This window comes from Phyllostomus hastatus, unplaced genomic scaffold (genome assembly GCF_019186645.2).
Source record: "Phyllostomus hastatus isolate PE091 unplaced genomic scaffold, TTU_PhHast_1.1 phas_scaffold_129, whole genome shotgun sequence".
In the NCBI taxonomy this organism is placed as follows: Eukaryota; Metazoa; Chordata; class Mammalia; order Chiroptera; family Phyllostomidae; genus Phyllostomus; species Phyllostomus hastatus.
Genome location: NW_025334009.1, coordinates 5,173,922 through 5,193,350, shown reverse-complemented (window position 1 = coordinate 5,193,350; position 19,429 = coordinate 5,173,922). Strand labels below are relative to the sequence as shown.

Sequence of the window (19,429 nt, the reverse complement as noted above, 5' to 3'; positions counted from 1 at the left end):
TCCACCTCAGTGCCCCCACTCCAGGCAGCCGCCCTCCGGCCGGGACTGCCTCTTTCCTGGCAGAGCTGCCCATACCGCCCAGCTCTGCCCTCATCTCCAGCTGGGTTGTCTGCACCGCCCGGAGCGCCTGCCCCATCATCCTCAGGCAAGCCTGCCCACACCATCCAGAAGGTGAGTCCCTCTCAGGCCCAGCCACGAAGCCCCGAGCGTGAGATAAGGCAAACCCCACTCTTCCACCCCAGGGGATCCGGTGTGGGGAGCAGGGAGCGGGCAGAGGGGCAGCATAGCCAGCAGTGCCGCCGCCTCCGTGTGTCACTGCCTGGGTGCACATGGCTGTGTGACTCTCAGCCATTCGGTCTCCAACACTGCATTTATTGAGCTCCGCCTGCATGCCACAACCTTGACGTGCACTCGTCACTCGGTGCCTAAAAGAAGCTAGGTGGTGTCACCTGTTGTACAGGTGAGGAAACAGGCTCGGAAAGGTGAGTGCACTTGTTCGGGACAGTTTGCTCAGGGAGGGGCAGAGCTGGGCGCGAGCCCGGAAGCCTGAGCCTGCGCTCCCTGGGCCCCACGCGTCCAAGGGCCCAGGCTGGGCGTGCCGGGCTGCAGGTGGGACCGTGCCTGGCTGTGCGCTCTGCACGCTGCACTCGGGTTTGGGGTACGAGCACCTGTTCCTCCCAGCCCTGTCACATGCCCTCACCTGTCACACACAGTTGTCAGACATGGGAGACACGGCTGCACATACACCCACTCCCCCCACCCCAGAGGCAAGGCTGCCAAAGCCACAGACTTCCCACTATGGCCACCTGTGCCTGGACATGCCCCCAACAGCCTGTCTGCCCCGGGGTGGGTGCTGCCTCGGGGAGCACAAACATGCGTGTGACCATCAGCCGCCACTTCCGTGTGGTGGCCTGTGGGGGCAGGGCTGACCACTGGGTCTGGTCTCGGGTGGGCTGGTCTCAAAGAGTCAGTGGTGGGCTCCTGTGTGGAGGTTCCTGAGAGCGGGCGAGGGTGAGAGTGGCCATGCGGGGTGGGTCCAGACGCCTTGTGACCGCGGGGCCCCCCCACACAGCAAGGCTGCATGGGCAGCAGCCTTCCGTGGTGGTGACCAGACGCGCCGTAAGTCTGCAGGGCTCCCAGGTGCGGCACGGCTCCGCTCGGCAGCCACCCGACACGGCCGTCCAGACTCTCTGCGGCTCCATGGGGCGCTCAGGTGTGACACGGCAGTGACCCCATATGGCGGCGTCCAGATGCACCGTGCCCAGAGTAGCACGTCCAGCTCCGCCACTGCCCTCCAAGTGGCCCCTGCCCCCAGGCTCAGCGGCGGCCAACATGGGCCAGGATGCGGGCATTGGCGGCTGCCTGCTCCCTCGAAGCTCTGGCCCGGGCCTGCTCCAGCAGGATCTGCTGCAGGCCAAGGGGGACGTCCAGCGAGAGGGTGATGCGGGGACCAGGGTGGGGGCCCGGGCTGGGGAGGCTCCTAGCGGTGGAGGGGTCCGTGGTGCCAGCCGAGGGGCTCTTTGAGGCCACAGGACAGGGAGTGGCCCGAGGAAAGTTCTGAGCGGGGGGCTGGAAGGCTGGGAGCGGGGTTGCCGGGGCAAGCGGGACCCTGCCCAGCGTGAGGACCATCAGCACCAGAAGAGCCCGCTCGGCCATCGCGTGGTCAGGCTGCGAGGAGAAAACAGGCTCAGGGCAGAGGCTGCGGTCCGCTGTGGCTCAGGGACAGGGACAGGGGCGGAGGGTAAGCGGAGAGATAGAGGGGAGACCGGCCACGAGACAGGGGCTGAGAGGTGAAGTCGGCCCCGCCAGGCCAGGGACAGAGGGAGGGACGGAGGGACAAGGAGAGAACCGGAGTGACACAGACAAGGGGCCAGAGAGGCCGGAGGGTGAGGACGAGGGAGACAGAGCTAGGTGCAAAGAGAGGGGGAAATCCAGAGATGGAGAGAGAGAGAGTGTGTGTGTGTGTGTGTGTGGAGAGAGATTATATTTGTATTTATACTTGTATTCACATCCACACAGAGGGAGAGGAGGCGAGAAAGAGATGGAGGGGGTGGGGGGAGGCAGAGCCCCCGGAGGGAAGAGAGAGAGAACCCAGGCTGGGGATCAACGCCGTGGTGGGAACAAGGATGCGGACACAGAGACACGCAGAGGGACAAAGGCGAGCCGCAGGTCAAGGCAAGAGTCCAGCACAAAGGGGTGGCGGTGGGGGTCCTTGAGCAGGAGAAGCAGCCAGGGCCCCCAGAGCGCCCCCAGGTCCAGAGACCTCCACTCACCCGAGTCCCAGACCCACCCGCCCCCGAGGCCCTGCCCCTCCCGCCCAGACCCCAGTCCTACCAGAAGCAGCAGCAGCCTCCTCCGGGGTAAGTCAGGGCCACCGTGGCTGCCCAGGGCTGGGGCCAGGCGGCTGCGCTGCGACCTCACCCTCTGCCCCCGGGAGAGCCCCTTTTATCTCTCTCGGCCGCCTGGGGGGCCGGGGCACGTCTCCTGGCAGGAGGCAGGCCCCCACCCATGACTCATCCCCTCCTGGGGGGCAGTGAGGACATACCCTCAGCCCCCTCCCTGTGTTCTCCTTTCTGGGGGCACGTCAGGGGCGGAGGGTCATAGGACAGCAGGACCCTACACCCGTGCAGGATAGCACTGACCCCCCAGGGACACCTGCCCCCCGACACCCCACCTCCCCAAGCAGCCACAACAAGGGTCTTTCAAAACAGCAGCTTTAATGCCCCCCAGAATCAGCACCATGTCATCACAGGCTTGGGTCAAGGGGCGGGTCAGACGTAGTCACATCCGCTGACTGCCCACACCCACCCCCACGCTGAGTCATCTGCCAGGGAGGCAGGAGCCACAATGGGGGTTTGTCCACAGGGGGGAAGGCGAGACCCACGGGAACAAGTCACTGAAATGACGGACGGCTCATGCGCGCTCACGGGCACACGAGCCTCTAGCACCAAGGAAAGGAACGGAACGTCCCGCTGAGACACCATCTCCGGGGATCACTGCACTTCAGCCCGTCCCCGGGGCTCAGCTCTGCAGGGCACCTGGCGGGGCGGGTTGGGAGCCGGGTCAGCCGCCTGACCCCACCCAGCACGTGGGCCGCAGGGCAGCGCTGGGCGAAGGAGAGCGGGGGAGGGGGTCCCCATCGGCTCTTTCAAGGACAGGGAACAGAGGGGACCGTACTGGAGACTCCACAGGTGGGCTCTCTCTTTAGCTCTTTGGCCTTGGGCTGTGTCCCAGGTCCCCCAGTCGGAGGGGTTTCTGGCCCGGGACCCCGGCCCGGGAGCTGATCTGGGCAGGCTCAGCACCCCGGCCGCCGGCCACCAGGGCAGAGGGCAGGCCCATACACACCTCCGCCCTGGCTCTGGGCGCGCTTGGGCGGGCAGCGGCGCTCGCAGGCCTCACGGGTCCCGAAGCGGTTGGCGTTCCCTCCGCAGCCGCCGTAGACGAAGGGGTGGCAGCCCCCCGGGCCTCCGGCCCCGGCCCGGTGGTACCAGCGCAGGGTGTAGGCAGTGCAGGAGCCCTCGTCCAGGGGGAGCGAGCAGGGGTCTGGAGCCCACGGGGGTGGGAGGTCGGCGGAGAGGGCGGCAGTCAGAGAGGGCCTGGGGTTGCCGGGGGTCCACAGGGGCCACCCGCTCTGCCTTCCCCTCCCCGAGCCCCCCCCCCCGAGCCCAGCCAGCCCACACCCTCACCGTCGCCGTGCCAAGGGGCCTCAGGGTCCTGGGGGTCCTCCACAGAGTACTCAGAGTACTCATACTCGTCGTCCTCGGGGGGCACTTGGTCTGCCGCAGGGCACGGGGCGGGCGGGGCTGTGAGGGCCGTGCCGCTGGGCCGGTGTCCCGGGGCCCAGCTCCAGCCCATGGTCTCCCGCGCGTGTGCACACACGTGCCCTGCGTGCAGGAGCACACCACCCACCCCACGGGGCCAGCTGTCCTCACCTTCCTCCTCGGCGTGAGACACCCGCAGCACAGGTACAGGGCGGCGCTGGTGGGAGGCGGTGTCTGCCGCGTAACCGGGGAGGGGGTCTGGAGCAAGGAGCAGGGGACAGGGCCCTGGGGTCAGCACGGTGGCCACCCCAGCCCTGCCCCTGCTGAGAGGGCCAGGGGGTGGGCGTGGTTTCCGGGGACAGAAAACACCAGAAAAAGACTCACGTGATCCAGATGCGATGAACTGGCCCTGGCAGGCTGCAGGGGGCCGCGGGGCAGGGACAAGGACAGAGGGAGCCAGAGACAAAGGCAGAGAGAGGCAGGCGAGAAGGACACACGGGGGCGGGGACACACGGGGAGGGACGGGGAGACCAGCGGAGGGGGCGGAGGATGGGGCGCAGGGGCAGAGAAGGGGAGCGAGAAGGGAGGAACGCAGAGCAGAACCAGAAGGGGCGGGAGAGAAGTTGGGGGGACAGGTCAGCGGAGGGCGAGAGAGAGGGGGACGGGGACAGAGACGGGCACGTGAGATGACGCGGAAGCAGGTGCAGGCGGAGGGCGGGCGGGGACAGAGCGTCACTGTTTGTTTGGTGCCCCACCTCAGGCCGAGAGGGACAGCCCCACCTCTGTTCCCCCCCCCCGCCCCCGCACTCCACGCATGGCCGAGCCGGGCACGCAGACTCCCTGCGTGTGCACCCGCTTCCGCCTGCCTCTCCGCTGGGGGAGCCCCGTCCTGAACACGCGGGTCCTCCTGTGTGTCCGCCCTGGCCACCGTCTCCTTGACTCCTCGCCGCCCGCAAGTTCTGGGGACCCCGCCCGACCCCGTCTAGGGACTCTGGGGCGGCACGCAGCCCCGCTCACCGCAGTGCTGACTCATCTCCTGGCGCACGAAGCCCCGAATGTCGTCCTCCTGGGAGCGCCAGACCACAGGGGTCACGGAGAACCCCCGGGCCCCGGGGAGGACAAAGGGCACATGAGGCAGGGACGATGGAGGGACAGCGTCAGGTCAGGGGGCAGGGGGCAGGGGGCAGGGGGCAGGGGGCAGGCCCTCCCTCCGGGCGCACACTCACCGTCAGTGCAGCTTCTCCCTTCTCCCCGCGGGGGCCCGCGGGTCCTGGCCGCCCCTGTGTGCAACGGTGGGACCAGGCCGTGACCTCTGATCTCAGGAACACCAGAGGTCACCCCAATCTCCGACCGCAAGCTCAGGCATCCCCACTCACCTGTTCCCCTCTCTCTCCAGGGGTCCCAGGGGCGCCAGGGGCACCCACCAAGCTCTCTCCAGGGGGGCCTCGCTCACCCTGTCAGGCGCAATGACCAGGGTCAGGGGCACAGGGGTCAGACACAGGGCAAGTTAGGGAATGTGGGTGTGGAAGTCGGGGCAGGGACACTGGGAGATGGGGAACGGGATCAGAGGTCAGCGAGGCTGGGAGAGTCAGGGAGGTCCAGGGGTCGAGAGTCAGAGTCAGGGCCCCCCCCTCACCTTCTGGCCCTGAAGTCCTTCGGATCCTTTGGGACCAACACTGCCAGGTGGCCCGGGGGGGCCAATGGCACCATCATTGCCCCTGGGACCCGGGACGCCCCCGATTCCTGGGGGCCCCTGGGGAGAAACAGGTCAGGGCCGGTGAACGGAGCCCCCAGAGATGGAGCCACTTCCAGAGAGCACAATGCCCTCAGTTCACCGTGACCTTGGCCTCGACTTACCCGCTCTCCTTTCTCGCCCTGGTCACCCTTGTGTCCTGACTGCCCATCGAAGCCTCGGTCGCCCTGGGAGCAGAAAGGACTATGGCAGACCCTCTGCCCTGGCCTCCCTCGGCCCTGGCAGCCCGGGACGCTCCAACCTCGGTGACACCCAGGACCCCAACCCCACTGCAGCGCCCCCCGACTGCACCTGTTTTCCTACACTGACCCGCTACCCGCCACCCCCACCTGCCACAGACCCCCCCATCCCTCCACCCTAAAGCCCACCCCGAAACCTCAAGGCCAGCCCCCCGTCCCCGCCACTGTGTCCCAGCCTCCACAATTTCCTCCACCTGAAACTCCCGTGACCCTATCACGGCCCTCCTTGCCCACCCCGACTCCCCCGCTGTCCACCACCGGGGGGCCCGTACCTTGGGACCGATCAGGCCCTCCTTGCCCGGGGCCCCTGCCTGGCCCGGCATGCCCGGCTCCCCCTGGAGAAGAGAAGGCGTGAGCGGGGCCCGGCCTGCCCCCAGCCCCCAGGCCCCAGTTCCGGGCGTGCCCGCACTCACCGTGTCTCCCTTGCGTCCCGCTAGCCCAGGGCGGCCCGGGGGCCCAGCTTCTCCCTGCGGGCATCAGGGGAGGGGTCAGCCCGAGGCCTCGGGCCCTGCAGCCCCCCACAGACCCCCACATCCCCCCACCTCTGCACCTTATCTCCCTTCTCTCCATCCAGGCCACAGGCTCCCTTGACGCCCCGTTCGCCCTGAGGAGAAAAGCAGTGGGAAGTGACCTCTGGATACTCCGCCCTGTGACCCCTGGGCCCCGAGCCACTCTCCAAACTGGCCTCAGACGCTCCAGCCCCTCCCCTTCCAACCTCGGACCCAACATCCCCACCTTCAACTCGGGGGACCCCAGCTTCTGACCCTGGACCCTGACCTCTGACCCCAGACACCTCACGCTCCAACATCAGGCCTCCTGACCAGGGGAAAGAAACCCAGGCCCCTTCCCACCTTGAGGCCCCGAAGGCCCACAAGGCCCATCTCTCCTTTGTCTCCGCGGATGCCAGGGACTCCGTCCTTTCCCGGGGGTCCCTGCGGGGGGAGAGGGGTCAACATGGAGTCACGGAGCTGGGGAGGGGTCACAGGGAATCGGTCTGGATGTAGTGGGTGGGGCAGGGTTTTCCATGGGGACAGGGTCACCATTGTCAGGGGTCACCTCGGGGTGGAAGGGTCACTGGGGTCACTGTGAAGGTGGGGGACACTGGGCCACCGGACAACACCACGAGAACATGGGGTCACCACAGGGGGAACGGGGCCTGTGGGACCGGGGCATCTCACCGGGTCCCCGGGAATCCCTGCGTCACCAGGCTCCCCCTGCGGGAAACGGGGGGAAGGGAGGCGGCTCTTTAGTGTGACCGTCTCCTGTGACTGACCGCTGCCGGCCTGTCCGCTCCACGCGCAGCCGCCCGCCAGCTCTGGGTCAGGCCCAGGCCCCGAGTGAACACACACACACACACACACACACACACACACACACACACGGCCGACTCTCAGCAGAGCCCTGCGTGTGACGTGCGGCTGCGGCTCCGTGCCCGGGGCAGCGGCACTTACCTTAGGTCCTGGGAGTCCGCGGGCGCCCAGCAATCCGGCCGAACCCTTGTCCCCAGGCTCTCCCTTGCTGCCCTGCAGGAGGCACCAGGAGAGGGAGCGCCCGGCCACACTAAAGGTGTGGAACCTGCCCGCCAGGCCACGGCCACCCAGTGCCATGGCCACCCACTGCCCCTGCGGCCCCGGCCCTTCCCGCCTGTGCCGTGGCAGGGTGGGCTGGGGGTCTGGGCCCACGGACTGTGTGACGTGGGCCACAGACCCCAGGTAACCCAGATTCCTGCCCTCCCTCTTACTCCTGAGCCCCCAAATTTACCTGGAGAGCCCCTGGCCCCCAAGGAGACCCTTCCTGGCCCCAGAGCTCCCCTCGTGACCTCAGCTGAGGCCCCCGAGCCCTCTGTAGGGCCCCCTCTGCTGCGCTGCTCCACAGGCTCACACGAAACCCCGCCCCTCTGATCCCCAGAAAGCCAGCGCCCACGGCCCCTCCCACCCTCCCCCATATCCTCACAGCCCACAGGACTCACGTAGAGTACCCCCCACTTCTCTGTACCTTCTCTCCAGGGCTCCCAAAGTCTCCCCGAGGTCCTTTCTCGCCTTCTGCGCCTCGCAGCCCTCGTTCGCCCTAGGTCAGGGGTCAGGGGTCAGGAGTCAGGGTCAGGAGCTGGAGGCCCCTCACCCTCTGAGGGTTTGAACTCTCCTGGCCCTGCCCCCATGGGAATCCCACCCACGCCCCAGGGAGACCCAGTCTGCATGAGGGCAGACCCACTCACCGTGTCCCCCTTGGCACCCCGTGGCCCCGGAGGCCCCATAATCAGAGCCGAGTCACCCTGAGTGGATGGGGCAGAGTCAGAGGAGTCAGGAGCACCCTCAGTCCCTTGCCCCCACCCCCCTCCGTGTCCACACTCACCTTGTCGCCCTTCAGCCCTGCCGTTCCAGGGTCGCCCTGTTGTGATGGTGGAAGAGTGTGAGTGTCACCACCCAAACAGGCGCGTCCCCAGTCCTGAATTACAAGACCACCCCCCACCCCCACTCGCCGCAGGGGCCGTTTCTCCCCGTCCTTACCTTCTCCCCGCGCTCCCCCCGGCTGCCCGGGGGGCCCTGTGTAGGAGAAGAAGGCCGTGAGCGAAGGGACTCCGGGGGGACAGGCCGGGGGTGGGGGAGGACCGGGCAGCCCAGGGAGCAGAGGGGGCAGAGGGCCGGAGAGCAGACAGGGAGAACCGGGGGGCCGCGGGGGGCTGTGGGGGGGGCGTGCCAGGGGCACAGGCAGACAAGAAAGTCGCACCCCTGGTGCTTCCCCCAAGGGGACCCACCGCAAGTCCTCGGGGTCCCTCCTGGCCGGGGTGGCCGTCTTCCCCCTGGATGGCGGCGTTAGATTCACCAGATCAGAAGCTGGATTTGGCGGGGAGACCAGCGAGGAAGGGAGTCCCAGTGCGGCTCCCTGCCGGGGGCCAGGGGCCGGGGGCCGGGGGACCGCGGCCGCAGAGCAGGACGTACGTACCCGGAGACCTGGCTCCCCGCGCTCTCCACGGGCCCCGGGCAGCCCTGCTCCAGGGTCTCCCTGGAGACCAACAGGACGGCGGGGGTAAGTGTGGGGAATCAGTGGGCGACGGGGGGGGGGCGGGGGGGGGGCGCGGGCAGTAGTGCTGGATGGGGTGACGGGGTCAGTGGGGGGTTTGCTGGAGAGCTGGGGGTTGGACGGGGGTCAGTGGGGGTTTGCTGGGGAGCTGGGGGTTGGACGGGGTGATGGGGGTCAGTGGGGGGTTTGCTGGAGAGCTGGGGGTTGGACGGGGGTCAGTGGGGGTTTGCTGGGGAGCTGGGGGTTGGACGGGGTGATGGGGGTCAGTGGGGGTTTGATGGGGGGCTGGGGGTTGGATGGGGGTCAGTGGGGGCTGCTGGGGATGAGGAAGCTCAGCGGAGGCCGGAGAGGGGTGCAGGGAGTGGCAGGGCGCAGGAGGGAGCCGGCGGGGCTGTGCCACCTACCCTGTCTCCTTTGAGTCCAGCGGCCCCGGGCACTCCCTGTGGGCGGAGTGAGGTGAGGTGAGGTGAGGTGAGGGTCCGTGCCCCGCAAAGGCAGACGCGCACCCGGCCCCCGCCTAGGTTCTCACGTGGACAGACTCAGCAGGGGAATCAGACGCACGGGGCGTCGGGGCCCTCCTACTCACCGCTGACCCTGGTGGTCCAGGTGGCCCCACGGGGCCTGGGGCTCCCTCTCGCCCTGGGGGGCCTGCCAGACCCTGCCAGAAAAACGAGGCAGGAGAGGCAGAGGTGACCTGGGAGCCTTCGTCCTCCTCTGCCTCCCAGACTCGGAGCCCCAAGGCAGGGCCCGGGCCGTCTCCTCCTCGTCCGCTGTGGGCCTCAGAGGACCTGAAGCCACCGAGTCCGCGCACGCTGCTCCGGGCACCCTTACCCGCTCTCCGCTGGGGCCTGGCTGCCCCGTCTCCCCTCGAGGGCCTGGCTGACCGGGGAAGCCGACGGTGCCGGGAGCACCGGGGGGGCCAGAAGGGCCCGCGTCTCCCTGGAACACAGGCAGCAAAGGGAGGCGTGGTCCCAGAAGGACGCCTTCCCCCAGAATGACCTCTTCCTCCCCGCTGCCCACCGCCCTCCCCACAGGGGACAGGGCAGCCACTTACCTTTGGACCCGGAGGGCCAACTGGCCCAGGGGGGCCCTGGACCCCAACTCCTGGGTCACCCTTTGAGGTAAAAGGGGTCAGATCAGGCTCACGGAGTCTCAGGACCACGCACGACCCCCAGCAGGGACCCTTTGGGGCGCACATACCTTCTGACCCTTGAGTCCCGGAGCCCCTTTAAAACCCTGGAAAGGGCAAAGGAAACAGCGCGTGAGAGGGCGGGACCGAGCACCCAGAGCTCAGACTCGGTCCCCAGAGAGTCCCCGCGGAGTGGGGAGTGCGGATGTGATCGCGAGCGCGTGGGGACTCGGGCCCGCGACCAAGGGCTGGCCCTCGGGCGGGAGCTCGGGGGTGATCGCGAACTCATGAGGCACACGGGGGGGGGGATGGGGGGGGACGCTCAGGTGGGACCCCAGCACACACGTGAGAGCGGACAGACGTGTGGGCGTGAGCGTAGACACGTGGGAGCTCAGACCGGAGCAGGAACTCGGACACACCCCACCCACGGACGTTACCCCGACACGCGGAGCGCAGGCGGGGCGGGGGAAGGGACGGCGTAAACACGACCGAGAGGAGGCCTGAGCGAGACCCGGGAGCTCAGGCCGGGGAGGAAGCAAAGGCTGAGGACGGCACGTGAGCAAAGACGGCCGAGCCCTGGGGCTGGCGGTGGGGGGCGCCCCAGAGCAGGGTCCTGAACGCCAGGCCTCCGGCCAGGCTTGGCTGGGCAGGTGCTCGGGCCCAGGACGGCTCCCTCGTGTCCTCGGCCACACTCCTCGGCCCAGGCTTGGCTTGCCCGCACCCCAGACTCACATCTTCCCCGGGGTCTCCGGGCTCCCCTGGACGGCCGGCTTCACCCTGCACAGAGAGGGTGGTCGGGGGTCTGGCCACCCAGCCTTACCCCTCCCTGCCCGGCGCTCGGGCCCGGGGCCAGGCCCGCCTCACCTTCTCACCCCGAGGCCCTGGCAGTCCTCGGTCGCCTTTGGCTCCCTGTACGGACGGGTCAGGAGGCAACGGGGTCAAATGCGGGGCATGGTGTGGAGGCGGAGGGTGGTAGGTGTGGGTGGACTATGCGGGGGGTGAAGGGGCCGCACTCACCGGCTCGCCCACCAGGTCTCCAGCGAGGGCTCCAGGGGCTCCCTGGGCGGAAGAGGGCTCAGTGGGGCTCCTGGGTCCCACCCCGGCCCCTCTTCCCAGGGCCCCCCACACTTACCTTCTCTCCCTTTGCCCCAGGGGGCCCGACCACAGCCTGTGGGGAAGAGCTAGTGAGTTACCTGGCCTCCTGCTGTCCCCCCAACCCTGCTGTTCTGGACGGGCAGCGCCATCCAGGCTGGGGCGAGCTCAAAATCACCTGTCCGGGGGCCCCCATGGGTCCAGGCTCTCCTTTAGGTCCGACAGGGCCGGGAAGACCTGGCGACCCCTGTGGCAGAGCGGCGTGAGGACCTGCCTCCACCACCCTCTGAGGCTGCCCAGCCCCCAACTCCTCCTCCTCTTCCTCCTCCTGCTCCTCCTCCTCCTGCTCCTCCCCCTCCTCCTGCTCCTGCTCCTTCTCCTCCTCCTGTTCCTTCTCCTCCTCTTCCTCCTCCTGCTCCGCCAGAAGCCCCATCACAGGCCTGCAGCAAGCTCCCCTCAGAACACGCACCGGCACACCAGGGGCTCCTCGGTCTCCATCTTTGCCATTGGTACCATCACGACCTGGGGCTCCTGGCTTTCCCGTCTCCCCCTGAGAGGAAGGAACTCTGTCAGGGGCCTGCCTGCTGCCCCCTGACCCCTGGAGCCCAGGCCTGACCCTCAGGACTCACCACTTGTCCGGGCAAACCTGGCGCCCCCTGAGGACCCTGCAGGAGAGAAGTCACATGTGAGGGGGGCACGGGAGAACCTGGGACAGGGACATGGTGTCCCTGCTAGGGCCACAGGGGACTCACTCACCACAAGGCCTGAAGAACCAGGAGGCCCGGGCAGTCCTACAGGTCCCGTCGGTCCAGGCAGGCCCTAGGGGAGAAAAAGGTCAGCGAAGTTCCGACCCCACCCCCTCCCTGTGACTCTGACCCGGGACCCGGGCCACTCACCCGTCCTGGTGGTCCTGTCTCTCCAGGTTCTCCCTGCCAAAGGCCCAGAGACCGCATGAGCCCACAGAAGGACAGGTGGGCCCCAGCCCGGCCCACAGGCAGAGCCCCCAGAGCTGGGGCACCTCGGTGGTTAGCCTCAGGGCAGTGACATCCCAGGACATGGGCAGATGTCACCCAGGTGCGGACACGGCTTGAAGGAGCCGCCTCCTCCTTCCAGCCACACACCCACACACACCTCCACTCACCTTCAGGCCAGATGGTCCCTGGGGTCCCGCGGGGCCAGCGAGACCCTGGAGAAGAGTGTCAAGGGCAGGGGACAGGGGTCAGAGTTACCCCCTAGGGCTCAGGGATTACCAAGGCCTAGCTCACCAGCAGGGGCTGACGCCTGTCTCGCCCCCCCCAGGCAGTGCTCTCCCGGTCACTCACCGGGGCACCAGGCGGGCCAGGGTCTCCATGGCTACCCTGTCGGGGGGAGAGAGAGAGTGTGGTGGGGAGCCAGTACCACTCCACCAGGGAAACTGAGGCAGTACTGCCCATCATGGGGGTTGGGCACAGGACGGAGGCTTATGGGGCACTCACCACGGGGCCGGGGCCTCCCCTCGGACCTTGCAGACCCTGAGTAGAGAAGGGGGCCGCTGAGCCTCAGCTGGGCATCACTCGGGCCTGGCCCCGCCCCCCGGGGGACTTTTCCTGGGAGGCCCGCTTCCCTGCTGGCCCCCCCCACCCCCCGGGCACGGATCACCCCACACCCATGGGCTGCCCCTCATAGAGAGCACACTCGGGCCTGTGCACACACGCACGCACACAGACATCGTACACCCACGTGCACCGGCGGACGGCAGGCTCACACCCTGTGGCTGAGCACCGGTGCCGCCCGCCCACGGCAGCCCGCGGCGGAGGGCAGCCACTCCACAGAACCAGGTCGGGGCGTTCCCGCCACCACTCACCGGCTTCCCTTCGGGCCCGGCCACCCCGCGCTCTCCCGGTAGACCCTGGAGAGAAGAGACGTCAGGCCACGCTGTGCTGTCCCCCGTCCCAGGCAGCCCCAGGCAGCAGCCCCAGGCAGCAGCCCCAGGCACCGCAGACTGCGGCCCTCGGGCCTGCGGGCGAGGACTCACCGGGCCGCCGTCGGGACCCCTCTTCCCGGGCTCTCCCTGGTCTCCCTTGACGCCGGGCCCACCCTGCAAGCAGAGGGTCGTGCCTGAGCCCCCGGTCACCGCCCCAGGGCCACCCCCCCACACCCCGGCAGGCCCCCGTGGAGGAAGGGTAACGCAGTGGCACGGGAGGTCTCACCCTGTCTCCTTTGGGGCCTCGATCGCCATCACTGCCCGGCTCCCCCTGTAGGGACGACAGGTCAAGCCGGGCCCTGGGGTCATGGCAGGGGGTGGCCCCGGAGGCGGATCCCACACACTGACCTTAGCGCCCTTGGGCCCTGGGGGTCCTTGTTTTTCATATAATCCAGGATCTGGCATGTCCACACTCAACTAGAAGCACAATGTCACAGGGGAGAGACGTGTCTGTCACCGTGGCGTAGAGGGGTCACCCCAGATCACAGGGCCCCAGAGGGTCATCGGGTCACACGGAGTTTCTGGGGCCTGTGCTAATGGTGGCTTCCTAGGGACAGCAGTCACGGGCCTGGGGCGGGGCTGGGGTGATCACCGAGTTGCCGGGGGCGCCGGGGGGACCAGGGGGTCCGGGGGCGCCATCTCTGCCCTGCGGAAGAGAGGGAAACAGGTGGGCGCCCGGCACAGCCTGCAGGCTGCCCCACCCCGAGGCCCCACCGCACCTCACCTGCTCGCCACGCTCTCCCTTCTCGCCCCGTTCTCCCTGCAGTGCGAAGAGGGGGTGGGGGCTGTGCTTGCGGGTGGTCCGGCCCCTCCCGGCCCCGCTCCCCGGGCCCCCCCACCCCCACAACCAGCCTCCAGGCTCACCCTTTCTCCAGGCCTTCCCACCTCTCCCGCGCCCCCAGCCGAGCCAGGGAGCCCGGGAATACCAGGCTTCCCAGGCTCCCCAGCAAGTCCGGGAAGTCCAGGGGGACCCCTCTCCCCAAGGGCCAGGCCAGGTGGCCCCTGAGGACCGGGGTCTCCACGCTCTCCCTTTGGCCCGCGGTCTCCGGAAAAGCCGGCAGGCCCCTGGAAGAGCAGAAGAGTGGATACTGGTAGCCGCACAGCCATCCCCCCCACAGGGCACCCCCCACACCACGCAGCCAGTACACACCTCCTTGCCTGGGGGGCCCCGCTCGCCAGGGTCCCCCTTGGGCCCGCGCCGGCGCTCGGGCACGGGCAGGAGGCTGCCGGAGCTCTCATCCCAGGTCTCCACGATCTCCCGCAAGACAGACGCCTGAGCGGCAACGAGGTCGGCGGGGCAGGGCCCGTCACTGTAGCCGCATGCTCCGGTGCGGCCCGTGAGGCCCCCACCACTGCCCATACCCAGCCCCAAGCCACCTACCTTGATCCCGATATTTTCCAACAACCGCTCCGCATTCTGGAAACACAAGGGGGTGAGGGGCTGCCCACAGAGGAGCCGTCCTGTCCCTGCCCCACGCTGCCCCCAGAAACAGTGCCCACGCCCTCTCCCTCAGGCCTTTGACCAGAGGACCCTCGGCCCCTGGTTGAGGAGGCTCAAGGCCACCGGAAGTCCCTCCCTGGCATGCCCCCACAGCCCAGGCTCCCCTGCGTGCAGGCTACAGGAATCCCGACAGGACAGCTGGCTGAGCAGCCAGGGCAGAGTGCGTGGGACCTCAGCGCCAGGGGGCTGGGGAGGCAGTGCCCGGAGGCAGGCACATCGGAGTTGAGGCCTAAACCAGGCCCCGGCTTCGCTCACCGGCACGCTCCCGGGGTCTCCTCTCAGGCCTCGCTCTCCGGGCAGGCCCTGGGGACAGCGAGAGACAAGCCGTGGGACCCAGCTTGGGGGGGAGGGCGGGGGGGGGCACGCGGTGTGCCTGTGTGGGTGCTGTGGCTGCCTGGCCGTGGGGAAGTGGTGGGCCTCACCTGCTCGCCTTTGGACCCGCTGTCCCCGCGGTCACCCTGAGAACGAAGAATGATCAGGCCGGGGAAGGCCCCACCCGGGTCGGCCCCTCGCCACGCCTCCGACCTGGCGTGCCCACACTCACCTTGGGGCCCGGACTTCCGGGGATGCCAGGAAAACCCTGGGACGGAATGGAACACACAGCGGTCACGCAGGGCCACAGCACCCTTCCGAGGAGGGCGTCTGCTGGGAACGCAGTGGCCCCTGTGGCTCCCCAGTCCTAGACTGACCCTGAGCACTCACCTGGCCAGGAGGGCCGACCTGCCCGGGGAGGCCCGGGGGGCCTGGGAGTCCAGGGCTGCCGGGTGCTCCACGGTCACCCTTGGGGCCATCGTGACCCTGTGGAGGAGGCAGCCAGCGTCAGGACCCCGAGACCCCAGAAAAGCCTGGAGCCATATATCACAGGGTCAGGGTCAGGGTCAGGGATTAGAGGTTTCAGAAGACCCCAGCACTCACTTCTCTCCCGGGGGCACCCGAATCTCCCTTCTCTCCCTGTGGAAGACAAGGATGCTTTAGACATGGCCCTGATCTGCCGCCAGAGCAAACTCGTGGTGGGGACTGTACCTTTCTCCCGTCTTCTCCGGGGTCCCCGGGTTCTCCCTGCGGACAGAGGACTCGCATCAGCCCAGACCGTCACCAGCGTGCGGCTGCGAGACCCTGTCCTGGCGGCACTCCGGGGACAGCGACCGCCTGTGCCAGTAGCTCCAAGGCTGTGTCTGGGGGCCTGAGTGAGCTGCTGCATGTTGGAGGGTGTGCCCGTGTGGGTCTTCTCGCCTCCACACGCAACCACATGCACGCTCCCGCCTCTGGCTCCCCACACGTGCCCCCGCAGCTGCGCCCTCTGGGGCGGTGAGTGTGGCCCGTCCCGGGTCTGTGTATCCGTCAGCTCGTGCACCTGTGCGAGGGTCAGTGCTCTGGCAGGCGACGCACGCGGGTGGGCACAGGGTGGACACGTGTCTGCACGTCCCTGGTGCCCTGAGCACTATCCGTGGGATTTGCCTGCATATGTTGTGTGTATCTCAGTATGCGCGGGAGTGGCTGTGTCCCAGACTGTCCCGTGCCGGAGTCTCACCACGCCTCTGCACAGGCCCACGTGCAGCCCCAGGTCCGTGCCTGAGTGTGCACCTGAGGGCGGGCAGAGGCGTCTGTGTGTGGGCGTGCCTCCCAGTGCCCCTGCGTGTGGCCCCACCCCCTGCGTGTGTCTGTGCCTCTCGGTCCGTGTCCGTGGCGCTTCGCCCGCGCGGTGGCTGCGGGGTTTCCGGCACGTGCGCACACGCAGGCCCGGCGGGTGGAGCACAAGGCGGCTCGTCCACCGGACTCCCTGCACGGCTCCGTGTGCGTGCGTGCGGACGAGAGCGTGTCTGCGTGTGTGCTCTGTGTCCCCGTCTGGTGTTGCTCGGCAGTTTCCCCAAGTCTGCCCTGGACACTCACGTTTCTCCCACTCGGGCCTGGCTTGCCATCCTCGCCTGCCTTTCCCTGTGGGAAGAGGTCACTGGTCAGAGGTCAGACTTGGGGCGAGGGCAGTAAGGGGGCGAAGGGGCACCACAAAAGCCAAGTCTCACCGGTGCTCCAGGGGGGCCGGTGGGGCCAGGAGGGCCCTGTTCTCCTCGGAGGCCCGGGAGCCCCTGGAAAAAGTCTTGGCTGGGGTCGACGGGGCATGGAGATAGTCCCTGGGCCCACCCACGGACTGGGAGGACCGCACTAAGATGCCCCTCCCACGGAGAGACCCTCCGAATTGGGAGGTGCCGTTGAGGTCCCTTACGGCAGAGACCCCAGGGGTTAGGGGGCTCCTTGCTGAAAACCCCGAGGGAAGGGCCCCAGGGCAGAGAAGGTTGGGAAGCCAGACACTGCTGAGACCGGCCTTCGGGGCTGAAACCCCTCCCGGGGGGCAGGGCTGGACCCCGCCCCCGCCCCCCCCCCCCCGCTGCGACTCTGACCACCCGGCTGTGGTTTGTGCGGAACCCCGGGGCTGCCCTCCCCCCAACATCTTCCCTTACTTACGTCTCTCCCCGGGTCCCCGGCTTTGCCTGCAGTACCCTGAGGAGAGACCCAGCGTCAGGGAGTCCACCGTGGTCAGGGGAACCTGCCTGCGGACAGGGCCACTAGCTCCTGTGAACCCAAGGCTGCCGGGCAGGGCCCCCCGACCCAGGCAGGGCCCCGAGACCCAGGCAGGGCCCTCCAACCCAGGCAGGGCTCCAGGAGCAGACACCCAGAACCCACGTGGCCCCAGAGCCCGTCAAGGCCCAGGAGACCCCAGTGAGGGGAGGGGTCACCGGACGGGGCGCGGGCAGGAGCGTGGCCAGGCAGCGGCCATCCTGACTCACGTGCTGCCCGGGGGGGCCGGGGGCTCCTGGCTTCCCGTCCAGCCCGCTGCGGCCATCCAGGCCAGGGGGGCCCCTGTCGCCCTGGGGAGAACCGAGTGGTGAGAGGCCCCCCAGGCTGAGACGAGCGGCAGTCAGAGGCCTCTGCTTCCTCTCACCTTTTCTCCCGCCGGGCCTCGGGCACCTGGGTCCCCCTGGAGGGAACAAGGGCGGTGAGAGGTGGGGGCAAGACGGGCACACGGGCTGGAGGGCAAAGTGCGCCACTCACCTGGGGGCCTGGGGGCCCCCGAAGTCCATCGGCGCCCTGCGGGTGCGGAGGGACAGAATCAGAGCGGGCCCTCCCAGGCTGGCGCCCCCCCACCCCGCAGGGCCAGCCACGCTCACCCTCTCTCCAGCGGCTCCAGGGGCGCCGGGGTCGCCCTTGGGTCCCCGAGGACCCTCCTGTCCGCGGTCCCCGGGCTCTCCCTGTGGCAGAGACAAGGTGGCTGAGGGAGCAGCCCTGAGCCGCAGGCGCACCCTGGCAGAGTCCGTCATGGGGGCCCCGGGGCGCCTTCCTGTGCTCAGAGCTGCCCTCCACCTGAGACCCCGAGACCCCGATACCTTCTCTCTGGCTCCAGGTCCCGGGTCCACCTGCGTGCGGAGGGGGTGACCGTGAGAAGCGAGGTTGGAGGAGGGGCAGGGGCCTGGGGTGGACTGAGGGTCCGGGAAGGGCTGTGGGGTCAGTGAGGGCACCAGGGGCCACAGGACAGGGGGGTAAGAGGCCACAGTGTGGAGCCTGCAGGGGCAGCAGCAGGGGGCATCAGGGGCCCAGACCCCGCTCCGCACTTACCAGCCGTCCAGGGACTCCTGGGAGACCCTGGGGAAGGAGATAACCGTCATCAACGGCAGCCCCGAGGTCCCCGGGCACGGCTCAGGCTTGCCCTCCCAGAGGCCCTGCGGCGGCACCCCGATGCCAGCACCCCGATGACCCACCCAGAGGGCCGGTCGGGCCCGGAGGTGACCATCAGTCCCCGCGCCGTGACGGCCCGGCCCCTTCCGTGGGTGCTGCCCAGAAGGAACCCTGGGAACCCCCCTCCCTCCCTCCCTCCCAGGCCCGGGACGCCGGCACCACTCACCGGCTCCCCTCGGTCCCCCTTGGGCCCAGGCGCGCCAGGGCCGCCCTGCGGAAAGCAGAAGGTCAGGGGCACCGAATTTAGGCAGCGATTTGAGGAGCTCTGGAAGCACCCTAGGGACTCACGGGAGTCCGGGTGGCCTTCGGGGGTTGTGATGGAGGGGCCACAGGAAATGAGGGTCGAGAGGGTGTAGCATTTCGGGGCCAGGGTAGCGGGGTCAGGGGTGAGAACTGGATGGCTGGGGGTTGCAGTTGAGGTTGGGGGTCAGAGGTCAGGGGTTAGGACTCACATTTCGCCCATCTTCTCCAGGGTCTCCCTGGTCTCCCTTCTCGCCCTCGGGTCCCCGAGCTCCGGGTAGCCCCTGGGGAGAGCAGCTGGTCTGAGCGAAGCCCTCCCGGCATCTTGACGGTCCCCCCATGACCCCCACGCTGTCCCAGGTGTCCCATGACCCTCAAAACGATGCCTGAGCTTCCCATCACAGCATGCCTCCCTGTAGGGTACCCCCACCCCCAGCTCCCCCATTACTCTTCCTCTCCGCAGAGGTTCCTGCCACCTTCCAGCCCCCTTCCTACAGGTCCTCCCCCTGCCCTGCTCCTCCCCGCCCAGCCTCACCCGAAGGCCACGCTCGCCGGCTTTTCCAGGCAAACCTGGGTCGCCCTGGGGACGGAGAGGAAGCCACACGGCCCAGGTGAGTCAGGCTCAGACTAACCGAGGGACTGGGGACAGAGGAGGGCCTGGGCACCGGCTGGACAGGAGGTGGGGGGGATGGACGGGATGACCCGGTGGAGCCCCCCCCCGCCCAGGGATCACAGTTCAAAGGTAAAGGGTCAGAAACCACGGAGGGCGGCAGTCTCACCGGGAGGCCGTCGGCACCTTTCTCTCCAACCTCACCCTGCGAGACAGGAGCGTCAGCCCAGCCCCGAGAGCCCTGGTGACAGTCCCAGGACCCCTTCTCCCCACCCTGCAGACTGCACCCCCACCCTGCCCTCTCACGTCTCGTCCTCGGGGGCCGACGGGTCCTGGGGGGCCGGGCCGCCCAGGGTCTCCCTTCTCTCCAGGAGGCCCCGCGTCACCCTGT

The 19,429-nt window shown here is 68.7% G+C and overlaps 2 protein-coding genes across 2 annotated transcripts in view; both read right to left on the bottom strand.

Moving 5' to 3' along the window:
- Positions 1 to 1,317: 1,317 nt before the first annotated feature.
- On the bottom strand, positions 1,318 to 2,457 carry UCN2 (urocortin 2). Its single transcript, XM_045856912.1, has 2 exons — positions 2,335 to 2,457; positions 1,318 to 1,668 (listed from the first exon to the last, which is right to left on the bottom strand). The coding sequence occupies exon 2, from the start codon at positions 1,654 to 1,656 to the stop codon at positions 1,318 to 1,320; it is 339 nt and encodes a 112-aa protein (XP_045712868.1). The 5' UTR covers positions 1,657 to 1,668; positions 2,335 to 2,457.
- A 241-nt stretch (positions 2,458 to 2,698) lies between these two features.
- COL7A1 (collagen type VII alpha 1 chain) overlaps positions 2,699 to 19,429 on the bottom strand; it is a 30,615-nt gene continuing 13,884 nt past the window's right edge. Inside the window, exons 52-119 of the mRNA XM_045856877.1 lie at positions 19,345 to 19,425; positions 19,208 to 19,243; positions 18,964 to 19,008; positions 18,641 to 18,712; positions 18,355 to 18,399; positions 18,069 to 18,095; positions 17,840 to 17,869; positions 17,624 to 17,704; positions 17,508 to 17,543; positions 17,398 to 17,433; positions 17,243 to 17,323; positions 16,920 to 16,955; positions 16,481 to 16,543; positions 16,350 to 16,394; positions 15,483 to 15,518; positions 15,375 to 15,410; positions 15,162 to 15,257; positions 15,004 to 15,039; positions 14,882 to 14,917; positions 14,715 to 14,762; positions 14,340 to 14,375; positions 14,109 to 14,231; positions 13,823 to 14,023; positions 13,683 to 13,718; positions 13,551 to 13,604; positions 13,307 to 13,375; positions 13,185 to 13,229; positions 13,010 to 13,072; positions 12,839 to 12,883; positions 12,471 to 12,506; positions 12,318 to 12,353; positions 12,137 to 12,181; positions 11,892 to 11,924; positions 11,752 to 11,814; positions 11,625 to 11,660; positions 11,465 to 11,545; positions 11,174 to 11,242; positions 11,036 to 11,071; positions 10,921 to 10,962; positions 10,768 to 10,812; positions 10,636 to 10,680; positions 9,975 to 10,010; positions 9,829 to 9,888; positions 9,606 to 9,713; positions 9,361 to 9,432; positions 9,179 to 9,214; positions 8,697 to 8,756; positions 8,509 to 8,553; positions 8,261 to 8,296; positions 8,106 to 8,141; positions 7,969 to 8,025; positions 7,749 to 7,820; positions 7,205 to 7,276; positions 6,932 to 6,967; positions 6,605 to 6,685; positions 6,304 to 6,357; positions 6,167 to 6,220; positions 6,026 to 6,088; positions 5,619 to 5,681; positions 5,398 to 5,514; positions 5,138 to 5,215; positions 4,988 to 5,041; positions 4,779 to 4,827; positions 4,146 to 4,178; positions 3,933 to 4,019; positions 3,687 to 3,776; positions 3,346 to 3,543; positions 2,699 to 3,038 (exon numbers count right to left, since the gene is read on the bottom strand). Of these exons, the coding sequence (XP_045712833.1) occupies positions 3,022 to 3,038; positions 3,346 to 3,543; positions 3,687 to 3,776; positions 3,933 to 4,019; positions 4,146 to 4,178; positions 4,779 to 4,827; positions 4,988 to 5,041; positions 5,138 to 5,215; positions 5,398 to 5,514; positions 5,619 to 5,681; positions 6,026 to 6,088; positions 6,167 to 6,220; positions 6,304 to 6,357; positions 6,605 to 6,685; positions 6,932 to 6,967; positions 7,205 to 7,276; positions 7,749 to 7,820; positions 7,969 to 8,025; positions 8,106 to 8,141; positions 8,261 to 8,296; positions 8,509 to 8,553; positions 8,697 to 8,756; positions 9,179 to 9,214; positions 9,361 to 9,432; positions 9,606 to 9,713; positions 9,829 to 9,888; positions 9,975 to 10,010; positions 10,636 to 10,680; positions 10,768 to 10,812; positions 10,921 to 10,962; positions 11,036 to 11,071; positions 11,174 to 11,242; positions 11,465 to 11,545; positions 11,625 to 11,660; positions 11,752 to 11,814; positions 11,892 to 11,924; positions 12,137 to 12,181; positions 12,318 to 12,353; positions 12,471 to 12,506; positions 12,839 to 12,883; positions 13,010 to 13,072; positions 13,185 to 13,229; positions 13,307 to 13,375; positions 13,551 to 13,604; positions 13,683 to 13,718; positions 13,823 to 14,023; positions 14,109 to 14,231; positions 14,340 to 14,375; positions 14,715 to 14,762; positions 14,882 to 14,917; positions 15,004 to 15,039; positions 15,162 to 15,257; positions 15,375 to 15,410; positions 15,483 to 15,518; positions 16,350 to 16,394; positions 16,481 to 16,543; positions 16,920 to 16,955; positions 17,243 to 17,323; positions 17,398 to 17,433; positions 17,508 to 17,543; positions 17,624 to 17,704; positions 17,840 to 17,869; positions 18,069 to 18,095; positions 18,355 to 18,399; positions 18,641 to 18,712; positions 18,964 to 19,008; positions 19,208 to 19,243; positions 19,345 to 19,425 (4,005 nt within the window). The 3' untranslated portion in view covers positions 2,699 to 3,021. The remainder of the gene's footprint in view (positions 3,039 to 3,345; positions 3,544 to 3,686; positions 3,777 to 3,932; positions 4,020 to 4,145; positions 4,179 to 4,778; positions 4,828 to 4,987; positions 5,042 to 5,137; positions 5,216 to 5,397; positions 5,515 to 5,618; positions 5,682 to 6,025; positions 6,089 to 6,166; positions 6,221 to 6,303; positions 6,358 to 6,604; positions 6,686 to 6,931; positions 6,968 to 7,204; positions 7,277 to 7,748; positions 7,821 to 7,968; positions 8,026 to 8,105; positions 8,142 to 8,260; positions 8,297 to 8,508; positions 8,554 to 8,696; positions 8,757 to 9,178; positions 9,215 to 9,360; positions 9,433 to 9,605; positions 9,714 to 9,828; positions 9,889 to 9,974; positions 10,011 to 10,635; positions 10,681 to 10,767; positions 10,813 to 10,920; positions 10,963 to 11,035; positions 11,072 to 11,173; positions 11,243 to 11,464; positions 11,546 to 11,624; positions 11,661 to 11,751; positions 11,815 to 11,891; positions 11,925 to 12,136; positions 12,182 to 12,317; positions 12,354 to 12,470; positions 12,507 to 12,838; positions 12,884 to 13,009; positions 13,073 to 13,184; positions 13,230 to 13,306; positions 13,376 to 13,550; positions 13,605 to 13,682; positions 13,719 to 13,822; positions 14,024 to 14,108; positions 14,232 to 14,339; positions 14,376 to 14,714; positions 14,763 to 14,881; positions 14,918 to 15,003; positions 15,040 to 15,161; positions 15,258 to 15,374; positions 15,411 to 15,482; positions 15,519 to 16,349; positions 16,395 to 16,480; positions 16,544 to 16,919; positions 16,956 to 17,242; positions 17,324 to 17,397; positions 17,434 to 17,507; positions 17,544 to 17,623; positions 17,705 to 17,839; positions 17,870 to 18,068; positions 18,096 to 18,354; positions 18,400 to 18,640; positions 18,713 to 18,963; positions 19,009 to 19,207; positions 19,244 to 19,344; positions 19,426 to 19,429) is intronic.